Source organism: Corythoichthys intestinalis, chromosome 4 (assembly GCF_030265065.1).
Source record: "Corythoichthys intestinalis isolate RoL2023-P3 chromosome 4, ASM3026506v1, whole genome shotgun sequence".
Taxonomy (NCBI): domain Eukaryota; kingdom Metazoa; phylum Chordata; class Actinopteri; order Syngnathiformes; family Syngnathidae; genus Corythoichthys; species Corythoichthys intestinalis.
Window position 1 is genome coordinate 40,722,995 of NC_080398.1, and position 21,988 is coordinate 40,744,982.

The following is a 21,988-nucleotide window of genomic DNA, read 5'->3' on the forward strand; positions in this document are numbered from 1 at the left end:
ATTCAAATATATAATATACAAATTAAAAGTGAGTTAAAAAAAAATTGAAAATAAAAATGCATGAATAAATTCCACTTCTTTATTATTTCAACTGAGAATTTTCCAATTTTTTTTTTTGTATTCTCATGTACAGTACTTATGTATTCACCCATTGCTATTTGATTAAACTTTTTTTTTTTTTGCCTGATTCAAATGCATTTTAAAACCTGAGATATCAAAACATTTGATTTTTTAAATGGATTATTGGGGGGGGGGGGTGAACTTGAAATTTAAAAGTAATAAAAATCTATTAAAAAATTACATAATCTTGAAGAACACAATCAAGCTAGTTTGTGCAATCTTCACGTCATTAATCTATTCATGGTATCACGCGTCGCTGATGACACACCTGATCTTTGACCGACGTCACCATGCCCATCTTGCGGTAGTCCACCGACTTAGGCAACGGGTAGGCCTTCTCCTCGGGACTCATGGTGAAGCCGCGTTCCCGCGTCATGGGCATCTCCAACCCCGTCATCTTCTCCATTACTTCTTCAGACGTCTGCACACACAGTAAAATGTCTCAACCCCTGACTCGGATGACGTCTGTTAACATGTTCCTGTTTCCCTCACCATGTCGCCCAAGTGGTTCATGCCCAGCTCATACGAGTGCATGCCCAACGCTGCTTCCTGGTTGTGGGCCTCGATCATCAGCGCGTTCTTCTCCCAGATGGCCCGCCGGATGCTCTCTTCATCCTGACACGTAGTCAAAGGACACGGAGTGATTCACAGCTGGTATGCGGCACCCACTCGTCAAACGGTGTCTATTTGATATGGTTGCTATGCCTTTGCAAATGTGGTTTCATATTCTCAAGAAAATCTATGCTATCATGACAAAAGAGTGGGTTCCCCATCTCACATTGCTGAAAAAAAAAGTAAAGCTTAACTCTAAAAAAAAACTCCGCGCATTCCAATAATGGTGATGGTAGCGCTCGGCTCTATGTCAAGTAGTTTATTTTTTATTTTCAGCGCTTTAAGACGCCGCACGATTGAACACGCCAGCGTGATCATAGGACTGCCAAAAACAAGCTTGTGTGGTTATGTGACCGTATCACGGAGTCATGTTATTATTGTTTGCAACGTCTTTTTGGTGAAACTGCCAGAGCCACTGTGGGCATCTCTGGCAAAAATAATATAAAATTTAATATATACGAAAAAGTGTAGCCCAAATGATCGAATGCAAAGTCTCAAGATGAAACTGGAGGTTATCCAGTTTGGTTTGAAGCAGTCAATTTAGGGCCATTTTCATCATTCATGCAAATTAGAAAGAAAATATAATCAGCCCCCGACTCCAGTTGGACCATTCAATCAAAAAAAAAAAAAAAATAGTTACATAGTTAAACACACAAAGTTAAAGACACACGAAAAAGTCTCAAAGACCCATGCCCTAAATTGGACAGGATTTCAGCCATTTTGGTTGAAAGCAGCTAACTTAAAAGTCCTTTTGGTAATTCACGAAAAAAAAAAAAAAAATTGCGTGATCATGTCTAAAAGTCGTAAGGACCCTTGCCCTAAATTTGGCAGGAAGTCAGTCATTTTGAATTGAAGCAAATAATTTATGGCCATTCTCTCTAGCAGGGCTGAGAACCAAAAGTGGATTATTTAATGGATTTTGCCATGTGGAATTCTTTTTGCCAAGTGGCAAAATACCCCGACTTGGTTGCCAGTCGAATGTCAATGCGCTCTAATGTAAAATGTATGGTCATAAATCACAACCAGATGTTTTTCTGCCATTTTATATGAATGGAAAATTTGGACGTGCATAGCCATCAATGGCATAGCCTGACTTGGGTGACCGTTGAATGTCAATGCGCTATAATGGTAAGTGGATGGCCAAAAATCACAGCAAAATGTTTTTCTGTCATTTAAAATGAATGGAAAATTTGGATGTGCATGGCCGTCAATGGCATGGATGTGCATGGCCTGCAAAACTACCATATACCCCTCAAAAAATGCCACAAACTAAAAATCAATTTGGCAAAACCCATTTTGCCACAAATTTTTTTGCCACATGGCAAAATCCTTTTTGCCAAATTGCAACAAAAAGTACCACATGGCAAAACCTATTTTGCCACATGGCAAAAAATGCCATTTGGCAAAATCCATTTTGCCGCATGGCAAAAAAAAATGCCAAATGGCAAAACCCATTTTGCCACAAGGCAAAAAAAAAAATGCCACATGGCAAAATCCTTTTTGCCTAAGTGCAACAAAAAGTGTAACATGGCAAAATCTATTTTGCCACATGGCAAAAAATGCCATTTGGCAAAATTCATTTTGCCGCATGGCAAAAAAATGCTTTATGGCAAAACCCATTTTGCTACAGGCAATTTTTTTTTTGCCACATGGCAAAATCCATTTTGTCTCAATGCAACAAAAAATGCCACATGGCAAAATCCATTTTGCCACATGGCCAAAAAAATGGCATATAGCATGTACATATAGCATACAAATGCCAAATGGCAAAATTCATTTTTCCACATGGCAAAAAAAATGCCACATGGCAAAATACTTTTTGCCACATTGCAACAAAAAAAAATGCCATATGGCAAAACCCATTTTGCTACAGGGCAAAAAAATTTTGCCACATGGCAAAATCCATTTTGTCACATTGCAACAGAAAATGCCACATGGCAAAATCAATTTTGCCACATGGCAAAAAAATGCCATTTGGCAAAATCCATTTTGTCAGATTACAACAAAAAATGCCACATGGCAAAATCAAATTTGCCACATGGCAAAAAAATGCCATTTGGCAAAATCCTTTTTGCCACATGGCAAAAACGAAAATGCCATAGGACAAAACCCATTTTGCCACATGGCAATAAAATGCCACATGGCAAAATTCCTTTTGCCACATGGCAAAAAAAAAAAGCCACATGGCAAAATCCGTTTTGCCACATGGCAAATACCACTTTTGAAAAAAAAAAAAAAAATCAGAACCTGACTCCTGTTGCACCAATCAACACAAAATTGGACGATCATGTCTACCATAGCAAGACTCTCGAAAAAGTCTCAAGGACCCAAGCTCTAAATTGAACAGGAAATCAGCCATTTTGGTTTGAAGTAGTATCTCATATCATTCTTCAATAATTAACTTATGTACTGTACCTAATAAAGTAAACTTGTCTTAACATATTGATGAAAAAAAAAGTCACAGATAACTTAAGCAGAGCAGAGAAAGTAAATCCGACAAATTGAAAGTCATCCATCTGTGCAAATAGGTCAAACTGCCATTTTAATTAGCCACAAACGGCTCTTCGACGGCGCAGCCTGGTTTCTTTAATCAGGACGATTAAAAGCAGATCACTTTGCGGTCTCGGGACATCCACCCTCTTCAGTGCCACAAAACTCGCCAAATGTGTGACATTGACACAAAACTAAACTACAAATTTCACTCATGTACAAGTATACTCATTGAACACATTATTTGCCATTGGCAGTGCTAGACATCCAATCCATTTTGACCGCTCGGTCTGAATGAACGTTGGTAACATTATGACTTTAATTTTGAGATAATATGTACAGTATACAACTGCACAGAAGTGGGTAGAGTAGCCAAAACGTTTACTTAAGTAAGAGTACTGTTACTTCAAAGTAAGAGGAAAAGTAGTCATAAAAAAATTCACTCAAGTACAATTAAAAAAGTATTCGCACATGAACTGTTGAACCGTACTTAACCTATCAGATGACCATATTCGCCACCCCAAAATTTACAAAAATCATCAAATTCCGCCTTCAAAAATCTACAGAAATGAAACATCATCTAACCAAAGAGCATGAGTGCCCTTTATTGGAGAAAATATGAAATGAAAACTATCATATCTCTGGTTTTCCGTTGTCTATCGGTGCCAAATCAATGCATCTATTTTGACTGAGAGGGTCAAAAACAGTTTGGCAAAAACAGTTTGGACGTCTAGTGCTGTCAATGGCACTGAAACAGAGCATTTGCAGCCAATTTTCCCGGTTTTGTGGGGTATTTATAGGTCACTTCATGTTTATTTTAGGGCCTAAGTAACTTCCTATTCAGTTGTGGAAATTCCCGGGTCACTTCCTACTAAGTAACCCAAATAGTCACTAGTAGACATCCAATCAATTTGACGTTTCGCTGCTAACGTTCCACTTTCAAAGTCATTATCAACATAAGTGGGTTTTTTTGCATTGCTTCTTATTTTCGTATTAGTCTTTTGTTTTAAATCACTTATCGGTGCAATTTTAGTTACAGTGGTATGAAAAAGTAACTAAACCTTTTAGAATTTCTCACATTTCTGCATAAAGTCACCATCAAATGTGATCTGATCTTTGTCAAAATCACACAGATGAAAAAAACAGTGTCCGCTTTAACCAAAACCACCCAAACATTTATAGGTTTTCATATTTTAATGAAGATAGCATGCAAACAATGACAGAAAGGGGAAAATAAATAAGGCTACGTACATACTACAGGTCTTAATGCACGAATCCGATTTTTTCGCGTTTTTCCGACTCGAGTCAGGCATTAACTTGACGGTCTGAACGTGACAAGTCGCATAGAACTGGACCAATTCAAATCCGATCTGGGTCACTTTCGTATGTGCTTCAAATCCGATCTGGGCCACATTTTTCCAGACTGTCGCGGCGGTCTGTACTGTCCACTCTCCCAAATCGGATTTCATGCAGCAATTACGTCATCAAATAGCGAGAGAGACGCTTACCGTAGCGGTGCCGCTGTGCGTTATTAGCGCCTAGCTTGCAGTGAACATGGCTTTTGGGGAAGGGCTGAGCTTGACAACAGTCATAAAAAATAAAAATGGGTTGAGGATAAGCCTGAGAATGCTCAGTTTTCTCTCTGCTCCAAGTGAGCAATATTTCAACATCGCCTACACGGCCGAGGTCGGGGCAAACTGCCCGTTTGTGTGTGTGACGTGCACGGACCGTGCGTGCATGCTATCGATCCATATAAACTTTGAATATAAGCCTAAACGGGGATTATTTATGTCTGTTATTTGTGTCCTCCTTTTGAAAAGCAAAATATGATATCCCTGGAATGACGGATGACGTGTGTCATTTGTTTTGATGCTTCTGCGCATGCGGGTCGTCTTGCTCAGCGCGTGTCGGACCGCGAATTAGTGCGCATGCGTAATACTTGAACGGTCTCAATGGATAAAGGCAGTCTAAACGGGCACGCCAAAAAAACGGATATGACAAAAAATCGGATTCGTGCATTAAGACCTGTAGTATGAACGTAGCCTTAGTGAACCCTCTGCCTAAGGAGACTCAAAGAGCAACTGAATTTTTTTTTACTAAACAATTTAAGTCAGGTGTGTGCCCAATCACTGACGAGTGGTTTAAATATGCCCTACCCACTATAAAACACACCTCTGGTAAGTAATGTCTTGATGAGAAGCATTGTCTGATGGGCATCATAGGTCGTTCAAAAAAGCTGTCTGAAGTCCTGCGATCAAGGATTGTTGATTTGTATAAAGCTGGGAAAGGATACAAAACCATCTCTAAAAGTCTAGATGTTCATCAATTGACAGTCAGAGAAGTTGTCTACAAATGGAGAGAGTTTGGGACTGTTGCTTCTCTCCCAAAGAGTGGCCGTCCACCAAAGATGACGCCAAGAGTTCAGCGCAGAATACTCAGAGAGGTAAAAAAACAACCCTAGAGTGTCTGCTAAAGACTTACAGAAATGCTGGCACAGTCCAATATCTCCGTGCACACATCAACTATATGTAAAATCGTGGCCAGAAATTGTGTTCATGGGAGGACTCCACTCTACTGCTGTCTAGAAGAAAAAAAAACAACATTGTTGCTCGTTTAATGTTCGCAAAAAGGCACTTGGACACTCCACAGAAGTTTTGGCATAATATTTTGTGGTCTGATGAAACCAAAGTTGAATTGTTTGGGAGTAACACACAACGTCTTGTGTGGAGGAAAAATGGAACATCTCACCAACATCAACATCTCATCCCCATCGTCAAGGATGGTGGAGGGATTATCATGATTTGGGGCTGTTTTGCTCCCTCGGGGCATGGACAACTTGCAATCATTAATGTAAGAAGAATTCAAAAGTTTATCAGGATGTTTTGCAGGAAAACTTGATGCCGTCTGTCAGACAGTTGAAGCTAAAAAGAAGATAGATGCTGCAACAAGACAATGATCCGAAACACAGAAGTAACTCAACTTCAGAATGGTTTCAGAAGAACAAAATACACGTTCTGGAGTGGCCAAGTCAAAGTCCAGACTTGAACCCCAATGAGATGCTGTGGCATGACCTAAAGACAGCGATTCATGCCAGACATCCCAGGAATCTGACTGAACTCTAGCAGTTTTAGAGAGAAAAATGGGCCAAGATTTGTCCTGATTGATGTCCCAGACTGATCTGCAGCTACAGGCAGCGTCTGGTTGAAGTTATTGCTGCCAAAGGGGGGGTGCCAAAAAATATTAAATGTGATGGTTCACTTACAAATTTTCCCTCTTCTGTCATTGTTTGCATACTATCCTCATTCAAATATGAAAACCTATACATTTTTGTGTGGTTTTAGTTAAAGTAGACACTGTTTTGTCATCTGTGTGATTTTGACAAAGATCAGATCACATTTGATGGTGATTTTATGCAGAAATGTGAGAAATTCCAAAAGGTTCAGATACTTTTTCATACCACTGTATTTCAAAATGTGTTCGTCTTCGTCTAGGTTTAGTTGACGCATACTCAAAATGTTTTCACCAGAAAAATTAAAAAGTTTTAGTCCATAAATAAATCAATAAATAAAGGTTTCCAACTGTTTGAACTGAACATTGACAGGCGAGCACATATTGTAGCATCTACAAGGACAACGCCAACTTGCTGATGATAATGCACACTCAGCAGGAAAACTACACACTGAATTGTACCCACCTGGAAGCCACGAATTGTATGTTAAAAAAAAAAAAAAAGTTGCCCGAGAGTTTTAGATGACGTTCGCCATGTTAAATGTTAATGCTAACGAGAACGCGAATGCTATGCTAACACTCCGAGCCACCTAGCCAAACATCATCGCATTCGCAACGGCGTCACCACCCCTTTCCCTACACCCCACTCCCGTTCTGCACTTTCCAGGGAAGGCATGCAGGCGGATTTGTGACAAAATCAGACAACTTGCGCATCATTCAACCAAATTGTAGTAATGCACTAATGCGCACCTTCACATCCTCGGTAACGGTAACTACGTTGGGAAGATGGGAAAAGTAATTTATTAAATGACTCACTACTGAAAAAAATAACGCCGTGAGAAATGCCTTTATACTCTAACACCATTATTAGCCGTTATGGTCAAAAATGTCATAAGAAAGTATTACTTGGTAATTTGGCGACACACATCTGTCTGGAAACACTGACCATGCCGTTGTATTCCCGCCTATGTGTGATCTTCCACTGCTCCCATTGGCTGTCCAAGGTCACCTGATCCAGATGGGCCAAGGCCGAAACGGCCAGCAGCGACACGCTAACAAAACTCAGCCACATTCTGCAAAAAACCCACATCAAAACAAAGTAGAATCTTCATCCTAGTAGTACAAAAAACAACTCTTGTCGATCAGAAAAAGAACTTTAAAGTCAGAATTACAGGGTAAAAGGTTTCTGTACCTTAAAAGTTTAGAGGTTTGCTCGAATAGTGTTGTTTTGACGCCAGGCGGATCCAATGCACAAGTAGGTCAGCGTGTGGTTTATATATACTGGAATTTTGGGGAAGTCCAAAAAGTGGTTGAGGGTCTGGGGAGGAGCTGTGCAGAGGAACAAAAAAGACTGAGAGACATCTGGTTTCACTCGGAGAACCGGCGTGATGTCACTTCATTATTCAGGAAGTCTCCTGACACGGCTGGAAAAACACAAGCAGGATTGAATTAAGAACGCATCGTGATTTCCTCTTCCTACTTTGGTCTGTTGCCGGATTTTTGATGGCTCCGACTGAAGAACATGCAGTACTTTGCAATTAAATATAAAACTGAATTTGCTTGAAGTACAACTGCGACGAAGCATTAGGGCTTAAGGGGAAAAAAAGGACTATGAAAATGGAGTCATATTACGAGATAACTCTATAATATTACGAAATTAAAGTTGCATTACTCAGAGAATTAAACCAGACATTCTAATACTAAGAGAAAAAAGTAATATTACTACGTAAAGTATGCAATTGCTAATTTAGCTAAATTAGCGGCACTGCGTCAATCTATATTAGGTAAATATATGTAATATAAGGACTTTAATCTCATAATATTATGCAAAAATTACGCTTTATTCTAATGTTACGTGGCAATGCAAGTTTTTTCTCGTAATAATACGTAAAATGACATAAATGACTTTGGTCTCGCAATAATATTGCGTTAACGTTGTATTGCGACTTTAATCTCATAATATTATGACTTTTTCTCCACGTAACGTTAAGTAAAATTACAACTTTATACTTGTAATATTACGAAGTATTACGACATGAATGTCATAATATTACGTAAAATGACTACGTAAAATGACATAACATGATGACTTTGGTCTTGTATTTATATTATGTAGCGTTAACGTAGTATTGAGACTTTAATCTCTTAATACTATGACTTTTTCTCCTCGTAACGTTACGTAAAATTACAACTTTATCCTAGTAACGTTACGAAGTATTACGACTTTAATGTCATAATAAAATGACATAACATGACGAATTTTGTCCCGTGATAATATTACAAAACGTTAACGTAGTATTGTGACTTTAATCTCGTAATATTATGACTTTCTCCTCGTAATGTTACGTAAAATTACAAGTTTATTCTTGTAAATTTACGAAGTATTACGACTAATGTCATAATATTACGTACAATGACATAACATGACGACTTTGGTCTCGTAATAATATTATATAATGTTTACGTAGTATTGCGACTTTAATCTCGTGCAATTATGACTTTTTCTTCTTGTGATGTTATGTAAAATTACAACTTTATTCTTGTAATGTTACGAAGTATTACGACTTTTATGTCATGATATTACGTAAAATGACATAACATGACGAATTTTGTCCCGTGATAATATTACAAAACGTTAACGTAGTATTGTGACTTTAATCTCGTAATATTATGACTTTCTCCTCGTAATGTTACGTAAAATTACAAGTTTATTCTTGTAAATTTACGAAGTATTACGACTAATGTCATAATATTACGTACAATGACATAACATGACGATTTTGGTCGCGTACTAATATTATGTAACGTTAACATAATATTGCGACTTTAATCTCGTGATATTTTGCTTGTTATATGACGTAAAATTACAACTTTATTGTTGTTATGTTACGAAGTATTACGACTTTAATCTTGTAATATTAAGTAAAATGACATAACATTACAACTTTGTTTTTGTAATAATAATTACGTAAAGTTAACGTAGTATTACGACTTTAATCTCTTGATATGACTTTAGTCCTGTAATGTTATGAAGTATTACAGCTTTAATCTCTTAATATTAGGTAAAATGACATAATACTGCAACTCGGTCTCGTAATAATATTATGTAAAATTAACGTAATATTGTGACATTAATTTCGTAATATGACTTTCTCCTCGTAACGTTACGTAAAATTATAACAACTTTATTACGATTTAAATCTCATAAAATTACGTGAAATGGCATAACATGACAACTCTGGTCTCGTAATAATATTACATATAGTTAACGTAGTATTGTGACTTTAAGCTCATAATGTTACGTAAAATTGTTTCTCGTAATATTACGTAAATTGACATGACGTTATGACTTTGTTAATATTACATATTACATAGTATTGCGACTTTAATCTTGTAAAATTACGACTTTATTTTCATATAATTACGTAAAATGACATAACATGACAACTCTGGTCTCGTAATAATATTACGTGAACGTAGTATTGCGACTTTAATCTCATAATATTACGTTTAATTAACGTAGTATTGTGACTTTAACCTCGTAATATGACTTTTTCTCCTCGTAAAGTTACATATAATTGTAACAACTTTATTACAATTCAAAGCTCATAAAATTACGTGAATGGCATAACATGACAACTCTGGTCTCGTAATAATATTACGTAAAGTTAACGTAGTATTGCGACTTTAATCTCATAATATTACATAAAATTGTTTCTCGTAAGATTACGTAAATTGACATGACGTTATGACTTGGTTAATATTACATATTACATAGTATTGCGACTTTAATCTTGTAAAATTACGACTTCATTTTCATATAATTATGTAAAATGACATAACATGACAACTCTGGTCTCGTAATGATAATACGTGAACGTAGTATTGCCACTTTAATCTCATAATATTACGTTAAATTAACGTAGTATTGCGACTTCAATCTTGTAAAATTACGACTTTATTTTCATACAATTACGTAAAATGACATAACATGACAACTCTGGTCTCGTAATAATATTACGTGAACGTAGTATTGCGACTTTAATATCATAATATTACGTAAAATGACTAACATTACAACTTTGGTCTCTTAATAATATTACATAAAGGTAACGTAGTATTGCGACTTTAATCTCGTAATATTACGTACAATTGTTTCTTGTAATATTACGTAAATTGACATGACGTTATAACTTTGTTAATATAACAGTATTGCAACTTTAATCTTGTAAATATAACTACTTTATTCTCATAGCTATATATTTTAATTGTTCTGCTATAACACGTCATCGTACAATATGGCACACTAGGAAGGCATTTTTTTTATCAGCTAATTACACAACAGAGTGAAAGCAATACAACATTGTGTATGTAAAATTCTCCTAATATCGGGTTTTATGTTTTGTTTTTAAGTCAAAACCCACTGCCTCAATTAAAATATAGTATTTTTTAATTAAAAAATGAATCGAAATTTTAGGAAGTGACTGACCCACATATATTTTTTCAATGATGTTATGAAGAGCGAAAGTCGTGGGGGTGCTGGTGCCTATCCCAGCTAGTCGCAAGAACTTCTGAGGTGAAAAAAACAACCTTTAAAATGCAGCAGATTTCCTTCCGAGCCTGGGATTTTTCTCATAGTTTTTCTCATGGTAACCTTCCATCCCTCAAGACTTTTTTGTTTTTGTGCCCCTTGTATAGATAGATGAATAGAAATAATCACATAATTGTGCGCGGATCGGTGAAATATTAACTTCACATCGGATCTCAATTAATGGCGTACGCAATTGGTCATCCATTAAACGTATATGCGACAATGTCAGCCGATTCATGTCCTCAGGTGGTCATCACGTAAAGGAAACACATTTATAGAAGGAAGACAAAATGGAGACCGCAAGCTATGGTTGGCACTTCCTCACAACATGAGTCATTTGTATATGATCATGTCTAAATATACAAGAAAAATGGCCTGCTTTGGTCATGTGTGTGCTGACACATCAACCAACACGCAAAACTGGGCTAGTGGACAGTTGATCAGGTATACGTGTTAATGCATTTTTTTAAAGACCGTAATAAAAGTACTGTATAGCAAAAGTATGTTATCACACGAAAAAGTGACACGAAAAAGCATGTTTATTTTAGACGGGCGCAGTTATGAAAAAAAGGCACCTAACCCTAAAAATATTGCAACAAAAGGTTCTCAACTGTTTTTTGTAGTATTAGGTGTACTTAATAACATATCAAAAGTTTACCAAAATATGACCACTGGAAAGATGTTATTTTCAAGATGGCATCCAAGATGGTCAAAAAAACATTAAAATAGCCTAACTTTTTGTGTCTAACCCTATATCTTTGGGACCAAGGACTCTGATTTACAATTAGTTAATATGGAAATTATATATTTTGCTATATTAATTTCACGAAACCTTTAAAATGATAACCAATTTTAAGGTATATAAACTAATGATAAAAAAATGTCCATCCTTTTTATTATTATTCTTTCTTGATGGAAAAAGGCTTGCAAAATCTGCCATGAAGAAAAAAAAGATGCTTCAGATATGGTTGAAGTACGTCAGAAGGGAGCTGATGGAATCAGTAGTGCAAGTGTCCAAAGAGGGGATAATAGTCATTTCGGCTGGTGAAAAAGTACACTCAAAATGTCGACAACAGTATGTAAATCCCAAAAACATTCAAAGGCAAAACAAAACCAAAGTAGAGCCCCCAACGAGAAGTGCCAGAGTAACAACTGGTCCCTTCAACAGCCAAACCGACTGTTTATTTTGTGGGGTTACAGCAGTACTTCTCAAATGGTGGGGTCACATAAAGACATTAGACATCTCAATTTAATTAAAATAAAATTAAATGGGAAAAAAATGAATATGAATCAGAAATTATTATGGATGAAAATTGTCCAATTTAAAAAAAAATAGGTCTAAATTAAATTTAAAAAAAAAAAAAAACAAAAAAAAAAAACAGGTGTGAGATGTAAAAAAATATATATATATAGAAAATTGGACATTAAAAAAATTAGAATAAAAAACTTGAAAAATTTAAAGAATTTTTAAAAAGAATAAATTCCAGTTTTATTTTTAATGATTCCCTTTTTTTCTCCATTTACAATATTTTTTTTATTTTTTAAATATTTAAAAATTGTTCACATTTTCTCATTTCTTGTTGTAATCTTAGCCATTTTTGGTCTATATTAAAAAACACATATATGGATGATTTATTATCAATAATTAAGTATTTAATTAAGTATTAAGTAATAATTTACTCCTCAAGAGTTAATGTTGCTAATCAATTTGAATTTATAATATTTTTTTTATTTTACTCAATTTTATTTTTCAGTATCAAACGGTCAACAAATGTGCCTTGAGTGTATTTTTTACAGTTTGGAAGTGATTTTGTTTGTTTAATATAGGCAAATTGATGTGCTTGAAGTCTTTTCTGTTAAAAACAAAACAATGTTAGTAAAGTCATATTGTATTTTATTGTAAGTTGATCTATATTAAGTTTTTTCTTTAATATTAAAAAGGACACAATGTTATTCAGAGGTGTAGTGATTATAATAACAATCTTATTGAAAAATGATACGACATTTACAGTGGAGGCAGAGAGTTAGGGGGGCGCAAAACATTTACGTCTTCCATTGGGGGGGGCATTACAGAAAATAATTGAGAAGCACTGGGTTACAGTGACACATGGAAGTGCAGACTTCAGCTATGTTAAGACAGATACATTCGTCAAGTACATTCTTGAGTATTGTGAGAGTCGCTCCGATGAATGGGCCATCACCGTCAAGGGCAGAATTGAATTTTATGCCCGTGATCTACATGCTCCGGATAGTGTTTACCATCACACATGCAGTATTAATTTCCGGACTGGGAAATTACCACAACTACAGTTCCAGAACAACTCAGAGGCAAAGCATAGAAAGTCTGGCTGGCCCAAAAATGATAATCAGGAGCAGGCATTCATGAGGGTTTGCTCTTACCAGGGGTCGCATTAACCGAATATTTTCCGTCGTTGACCGATTTTTTAAAACGGTGATGGAAAAAACTGAAGTCCATCTGTCATTTTGACAGGACGCAATTCATACCCCAGACCACAGGGTGGCGAGTGAGCATATTAATTAGCTATTGTCTCTCTTGATGCTGTCATGATTGTTTGTATTCTCAGTTCATTTTCCTGTATTCAGCACCTGATTGAGCCAGCTGGGCGGGGTAACGTGACACACCTGTGCTGCATTAGGAAGGCTCAATATTTAAGGAAGCCTGTCACCATCTGCAAGTGTCGGATTATTGCTTGCTACTTGCCTTGCTTACCGCCTGTGTGTTCATCGTCAGCCTTCGAGTTTCCCGACGTTCTACGGTTGTATTTTGGTTTGGTCATCTTTACGTTAGTGCTCTTTTGGGCATTGTAGTTAGATTCTTGTACTCTGTTATATTCATGCATTCTAGCGTGCTCTCTTGGTTGCACTTGTTAAACTCGCGTTTGTTAACGTGCTCTCTTAGTTGTTCTTGTTAAACTCGCGTTTGTTAGCGTGCTCTCTTAGTTGTTCTTGTTAAACTCGCGTTTGTTAGCGTGCTCTCTTAGTTGTTCTTGTTAAACTCGCGTTTGTTAGCGTGCTCCCTTTGTTGTACTTATTAAATACAAACATTTACTCTACTGATCTCCTGGTTTGTGTTTTGGATCCACATTAACGGCTTGCCGTTCATAACAGATGCATGACGTCGTTGGCCTTACTCTGAAAAATGTCAAGGCAACTGAGTGTCCGAAGTTTCTTCAAAAAGCCCCAAAACGACGGTGTTGATAAAAGAGGTGAAAAAACAGGGTTCATTCATGTTATTCTTTTTATCATGTCCCAAAAACTACTTCCTGTTCTGACCCTGTGACTGTCTTATCCAGATGGAAAGATCAGGTGCAATTTCCTCATCTTCCTTACTTTGCAATCTGCTTCCTGTTCCTAAGCGAGAGGCCGAGCCGTGCCGGACTCCCTCTCTCCGAGTACCGGGATCCCTCTTACATCACTCAAAAGTCATCCATATACCATCTCGATCCATAGGAGCGGTCGCCGGGGACTTTACGTAAGCTTTACCGACGGCGCTTTTCCCCGGCAGCCAGATTAACGACGGCCGCAGACACCAAAGAGGGTTTAAGGCTTGTTCGGACTCGGGCGGATTACGGCCGCTCGCCTTTTTGCCCCCTTGACCTCAGATTCGGGAAAAACATCCCAAATGACTCATGTTTCACTGATGGACATTTATACTACAAAAATGATAAAGTAGCGCCTGATGGAAAGGAAGCAAGAGATGCATCATGGGAAGTTCCCCGCACCAACAGTCTAGGCAATGAATGCATCACTCAGGAATAATTGAGGAAATTAAAAATACATTTTTGAACACCGTAAAAAATTTGAGACATAATCGAGAAAAAAAGACAATTTGGGGAGCACAATGATGAGAATAAACGGGGTTGTGACCCAAAACATGGCGGCATCATGGCCCAACGATTAAATCTGCTTAATACCGTACTAACTGTACTTTTTGTTCACTTGCAGACTCACTGTCTGGATTAAAATGCTAAGAAGATCAAGTTCATTTTCCCGCTACTTGAAAACATGTTTTTTTTCCTCGTGTCGTTGAAAACATTTTGTTCTCGGACAAAGAGTCACAAGAAGGGTAAAGAAAACAAAACGTGACTAGAAAATGTCTTCTGAGCCACGACCCAACCGAGAAATGGCCAAAATCAGGAATTGTTGAGAATCTATATATCTATCTATACTTATTTAAGACTAGAACTTTGTGTGTGTTTGTTCCTTATGGACTCTGAAACGGCTTGGCGGATTTAGACAAAATTTCACAGTTATATTTTATGTTTCAGGGAGTGTTCTTCTCCATTTAGTGCGGAAAATTACAGTAATTCTAAACTCCAAAAATTAGCATTAAAAAAATCCCTGATTGTGGAGACGACAGCGCTGTCTTTTGAGCGAAAGACGCGTGTGTTGCGATTGCAATGTCTTGGCAAGGGCGACAAGTACTCCTGTTTTTAAAGTGGCGTGCCAAGTTGGCAGCCATCTTGGGTAGGCCAACTAATGGACAGAAAATACAGTAGATCTTGAAAATACATATTGCGCAGTTGTTTATTGGTAGTCGGCAATACCGATGACATAATTTTGCGCCGTATCTGTACCGATACTAGCCAATTGTTGTTAACATTTGTATTATATAGCATTTAAAGAGCATACGACAGGAGAGAGAAAAGTCTTAAATAGCATTATTATGTGAATTAGAATCGTATTTTGAGACGATTTGACTATATACAACAATTTAGCAAAGCGCAGATGACAAGAAATTAGTCTTTTATTAGCCACGCCTACCATTACAGGGCTCTAGCGTACCCAACAGGTGGATGATGTCAGCGGGTGACTGGGCTCATCGGTTTTACTATTCAGCACATTGAGGGGGAATTATTCAGAACGAGGAAAACGCGACGAAGAGAACTGCAAAATGTCATTGTTTCTGTCTCTTCAATATTTTTACAGGATATTCTTTTTATCCAAGTATTTTCCCCAATTGATAAATAAATGGCACGGTCATTACAAATAACAGTCTTGTGCTAAATGGAATATGAAATAATAAAAATGCACTTATTCAGGACGACATGGCAAAATTACTCCATAATGGTCAAAACTGTCGACTTCACCTTTACTGTCGTACCTCCCGAACGATATTTTATGACACCTAAATCGGACATATGTCATTTCCCTTCCCCGGCTTTGGAGAATGTAAACAAACAAGAGGCGTGACAGCTAGCCGATATGCTAACCCGAACTGAGTGATGTTTCAAAGTCTTCGAAGCGGAAAATCACACACAACTAGCCCGGATTATTTGACATGACAACTGGGTTGTCGATTGTCTTTGCGGATCGGCAAACCGCCCGGCGGAGAGCAATTTACAGCTCGTTCCCCGGAGGAGGGCAGCTGCAGTTGTTGTGCTGCTAACGTGCAGCTAATGTGCATGAGGAGAGCTTTTTACATGCCTACCAGTGATCAAACGTAAGTAGTCCTTTATTTAAAGAAAGTTTGTAGTGTTTACTTTGTAATCGCTGTATTCGTATTTGACATAATACAAAACAAGATGTTTACTCACTTCCTCTTAAGTCCAATGGTCCCACAGTAGTAGGGCTTGTTTTGGACAATATCCACGGTGAATGGGAACCTTTTGAAACTCCAAAAAGGCCCACACGCCTTCCCCTCATAAAGCAAGACTTTTCTGCAGCCGTTTGGCTGGCGTGATGCGAAAAATAAATGTATTAATCCGCAAAATCAGCTGAAACCTTAGTCCTCATACACAACATTACGGCTGTTTAGTGAAGAGGACGCCTTCACCTGTACACGCCACAGGGCCCTCCTCCTCAATGCAAGACCGAAGCCAGAAGTCACTCATTTTCATGGCGCGGGATTCAAAAAAACTAAATAAATATAGCGATCACTTCCACACACATCCAAGCGGTCCATATCATTCAGGAGCATAAAATACCGCGTGTAATATAGAATAAACATGTTTTTTCGTGTCACATACACTTTAAGCTAGAGGACTTTTGCTATGCAAGTTAGCCAATTGGCTAACTTGCATAGCAAAAGTCCTATTGCTATTATAAATTATAAATGCTATTAAAAGGAATAGTATCGTTTCTCGTATTTACTGTTTGACTGTTTGTATTACTCTAACCAGGCATTAAAATCACTCACCTGTCGGCGAAATTTGCCATTTTGAAGTCAAAAAGGGTGACCTACATGAATTGTGTAGATCCGAGGAGAAATTTTTTGGAGGGGGGGGGGGCGAGAGAATTTTTTTTTTAATGTCGGGAGAGCGGCACAAAGCCAAAAAAGAGCACTAGAGTAGCCAAAACATTCACTTACAGTGCCCTCCATAAATATTGGCACCCCTGGAAAAGATGTGTTTTTTAGCTTCTAATATTTTTTTTTTTAATTCAAATAATATGGGACCTTAATGGAAAAAAAAGAAAAATCTAACCTTCAGTACAAGTGCATTCATTCAGTGGGGAAAAAATCCCACATGAAGAAAAAATTATTTGACATCAAATAATGTGTGTCACAATTATTAGCACCCCTGGTGTTAATACTTTGTACAACCCCCTTTTGCCAACATAACAAGGTCTAGGTCTCATTCATTAGGTCTCTGATTCATTTGGTGGTTTTGAGATCACTAACTGCCATAAAACAAGACTAAAACTAGTCTAAAGACTAAAAGGACAACAATTCCAACGACCTGGGCCAGCGTAATTCCCATATTTCTATTAAGGTTACATATTATTTCAATAAAAAGAAATATTAGAAGCTAATAAACACATCTTTTTCAGGGGTGCCAATAATTATGGAGGGCACTGTAGACAATGGATCATCCGAGAGTTTGACGGATCATGCTCGCTCAACGACGTTGCTAGGATGTATGATTGGTTAATTGCCCTTTGAGGGACGGAGTTTGCAAAAGGTCAATTAAGAATTCTTAGAACCTAAACAGCTCCATAAAGTTTAAGAATCCCTCAGAGTCCTGTTGGAACTTCTCAAAAGTGGGATTGCCCAGGTCAACATGGCGGTTCTTTCTTTGATTCATGATGAAAACAATGAAAAATGCTTTGGTATTTCACAGCTTTGAGGGACGTCAACAAGTCCCAGAACAAATTAATCATTCCGCCGCGGTTCCCGGCGGAGTTCAAATTTTTTTTAAACATCATCCAAACGCTCCTGTTTGAGCTTTTCTAAACGTCTCTCTCCTGTTTCACGAGAGGAACAAAGCGACTCATTTTCAGAATATTTGGGAAAGTTTTATTTCCCAAAAGGAGCTTTTTAATTGGCGTTTTGAAGCCAGCGAGGCAGGCTGCGAGTGAGGTATCGCCCTTGAGAGTTCATCAGCAAACCCGTTTCAGTCTTCGGCAGCGTTCCAAATGGGTCTGGTGTCGGGAGCATCTCGGGACGTCTGTGATTCGACTGAAAGGTATGTGTTTTTATTGTAGAGTTGCTATGTTCACTACTTGTCTGCCTTTGACAGCGATAGACATCCAATCCATTTGACTCGGGCCCTAGACAATGATTGGTTTCCATGGTGTAAATGATCCTTCTGTGAATTGAAATGAGTTTATCACAAGTAGACGTGGTCTACATTCGTGTATTTGCTGCCATCCCTCCTGCTTCAAATGGATTGGACATCTAACGCCGTCAATATCAGTTATTGAGTTCAAAAACAAAATTTGTTCTTCCCTTGGCCTGCACCCTCCCGTTGATGAGTTTATTATTGAAGTGATCAGGCAGTAATTTAGTATTACAATAATTTTATTATACATATTAGGGCTGTCAAACGATTAAAAATTTTAATCGAGTTAATTACAGCTTAAAAATTAATTAATCGCAATTAATTGCAATTTAAACCATCTATATAATATGCCATATTTTTCTGTAAATTATTGTTGGAATGGAAAGATAAGACGCAAGATGGATATATATATATCTTCAGCATGCGGTACTTAAGGACTGTATTTGTTTATTATAACAATAAATCAACAAGATGGCATTAACATTATTAACATTCTGTTAAAGTGATCCATGGATAGAAAGACTTGTAGTTCTTTATGAAAAATGTTAGTACAAGTTATAGAAATTTTATATTAAAACCCCTCTTAATGTTTTCGTTTTAATAAAATTTGTAAAATTTTCAATCAAAAAATAAACTTGTAGCCCGCCATTGTTGATGGCAATAATTACTTACACTATAAAATCAGTCGCACCCAAGCGCCAGCAGAGGGCAGCAAAACTCCGCAAAACACAATTAACAAGTGGGCCTTTCACTCCTCTGTCATTTAAATCTGTCTGAGCTGGGCCAAGTGCGTTAATTGCGTCAAATTTTTTAACGGGATTAATTTAAAAAATGAATTAACGCCCGTTAACGCGATGATTTTGACAGCCCTAATACATATATTAAAAAAAAAACAAAACAAAAAAAAGCATCGCTATAAGGGATAACTCACGACACAATGCATGTCGATATGCACCGGAGCCCCTCAAGGCTGCGTGCTGAGCCCGCTTCTCTATTCCTTGTATACTCATGACTGTACACCTGTCCACTCATCAAACACCATCATAAAATTTGATGACGACACACTCAGAGAGGTAAAAAAGAACCATAGAGTGTCTGCTAAAGACTTAAAGAAATCAGTGGTACAGTCCAATATCTCTGTGCACACATCAACTACGTATATGTAAAACTATGGCCAAAAATGGTGCTCATGGGAGGACTCCACGGAGTAAGCCACTGCTGTCTTAAATTTTTTTTAAAAAAAACAACAACAAAAAACATTGTTGCTCGTTTAATGTTTGCGAAAAGGCACTTAGACACTCCACAGAAGTTTTGGCAAAATATTTTGTGGACTGGTGAAACCAAAGTTGAATTGGGAGTAAAACACAACGTCACGTGTGGAAAAGAAATGGAACAGCTCACCAACATGATTTGGGGCAGTTTTGCTGCCTCAGGGCCTGGACAACATGGAATCATTAATGGAAATGAATTCAGAAGTTTATTCGGATGTTTTGCAGGAAAACTTGAGGCCGTCTGTCAGAACAGTTGAAGCTAAAAAGAAGATGGATGCTGCAACAAGACAATGATCCAAAACACAGAACTAAGCAACTTCAGAATGGTTTCAGAAGAACAAAATACACGTTCTGGAGTGGCCAAGTCAAAGTCCAGTCTTGAATTCTATTGAGATGCTGTGGCATGACCTAAAGACAGCGATTCATGCCAGACATCCCAGGAATCTGACTAAACTACAGCAGTTTTGTAGAGAAGAATAGGCCAAAATTAGTCCTGATCGGTGTGCCAGACTGATCTGCAGCTACAGGAAGCGTCTGGTTGAAGTTATTGCTGCCAAAGGGGTGGGGGGCAACAAAATATTAAATGTGAGGGTTCACCACTTATTTTTCCCCCTTTTGTTATTGTTTTCATACTATCCTCATTAAAATATGAAAACCTATAAATATTTGGGTGGTTATAATTAAAGCAGATACTGTATTTTCATCTGTGTGATTTTGACAAAGATCAGATAACATTTGATATTGATTTTTTGCAAAAATGTGAGAAATTCCAAAAGGTTCAGCTAGTTTTCATACCACTGTACCACTTTTGAACGATATTTTGTCACAAATCTAACCGGCATTGGCGGGCAAAACATGGTATCGGTGCAACCCTAATGTTAATCTTGCCTTCATGAATGAAGCCCAGTGGCTCTGGAGAGAAGTGGCGCTAATACGGCAAGAAATGGACCTTTCAAATACTAAATCCACGATCGCAGCTGCTGCCTTTTCTAATGAGGGTGGGCATAACGGAGACCCCCGTGCATACACATGCACTCCCACACGTGTATAATTCGCGCACGTCAGCGCTTTCTCAGATCTAAAAATATGAATTAAAGGCCAGGAGTGTAGCGTAGCCAGGGCACGCCAGCTGCTAATCCCTCCCCGCAGAACCCGGTCCGAGGCGGATGAGCATGAGGCGGATCAAGAGTCGGGGAAATTATGAATGTGTGTCGGCAGCTTGTTGTTTGACTTAACCGCGCGTGATTGCGGGGGGGTTTCTCTCTCAACCGCCCCCGAACCCAAGTAATCCCGGTAAATACGATGGCACATGTGCTCGTTGACATGAAGTGATTAGACGACAGGGTGAAAAAGTAACTTGGTTGGGTGTAGAATGAACATTCTAGCGACCCGCTAGGGGGTCCAATGCGGCCCGCGGGGTTGTTCCGTCTTTCTTGTAGCTCATTCATACCGTACATAGAGAATGACATGCTTTTATTTTGACATTGGCGCCGATCGTTTGGGTCCGATCACGTCATTTTCAAAGTATCGGAATTGGCAAAAAAAATATCGAACATGATTTCAATATATATATATATATATATATATATATATATTTTTTTTTTAATTAAATCGTTTTCTAATTGGATTTAATGTTACAGACAAAATGTCTTACACTCATCCAGAGTCTTTAGTTTTGGCTTAAAGTAGGGCTATCAAATTTATCGCGTTAATGGCGGTAATTAAATTTTTAAAAATTAATCAAGTTAAAATATTTAACGCAATTAAGGCATGCGTTGCACGACCCACTCATGCATTGTCGCCTTCAATCAATAACGGCGACGTTTTACCTATATAAAGAGCTAAAAGGCAGCGTAAAATGAGTAGACTGAATTACAGCAGACTTCGGAGCCTTTTTTCAGTTGGCTAAAGCCTTTAAATCCCTCTCTCAACAATTAGAAATATCGTGGGAAAGCAATGTGAGGGAGAAAGGTAGTAGTTGATCTTTTTCTTAACATCCTATGTTATTTCCCAACGCAGAGAAGATATATCAATTGGTACCACTACGCACAGTCATGGTTGCACTTCCCATCATGCATTTGGGCAGAAAAGTTAAATGGCTACAGTATCATTTACTGAAAGCTCAACAAATACACTAGATGGCAATATTTAGT

At 37.7% G+C, this 21,988-nt stretch overlaps 1 protein-coding gene across 1 annotated transcript in view; it reads right to left on the reverse strand.

Annotated features, from left to right (window-relative positions):
* The window catches only part of LOC130915257 (cathepsin K-like), a 36,324-nt gene that overhangs the window by 6,178 nt on the left and 8,158 nt on the right, over nt 1-21,988 (reverse strand). Inside the window, exons 2-5 of the mRNA XM_057835163.1 lie at nt 7,643-7,779; nt 7,397-7,523; nt 613-735; nt 389-541 (exon numbers count right to left, since the gene is read on the reverse strand). Of these exons, the coding sequence (XP_057691146.1) occupies nt 389-541; nt 613-735; nt 7,397-7,522 (402 nt within the window). The 5' untranslated portion in view covers nt 7,523; nt 7,643-7,779. The remainder of the gene's footprint in view (nt 1-388; nt 542-612; nt 736-7,396; nt 7,524-7,642; nt 7,780-21,988) is intronic.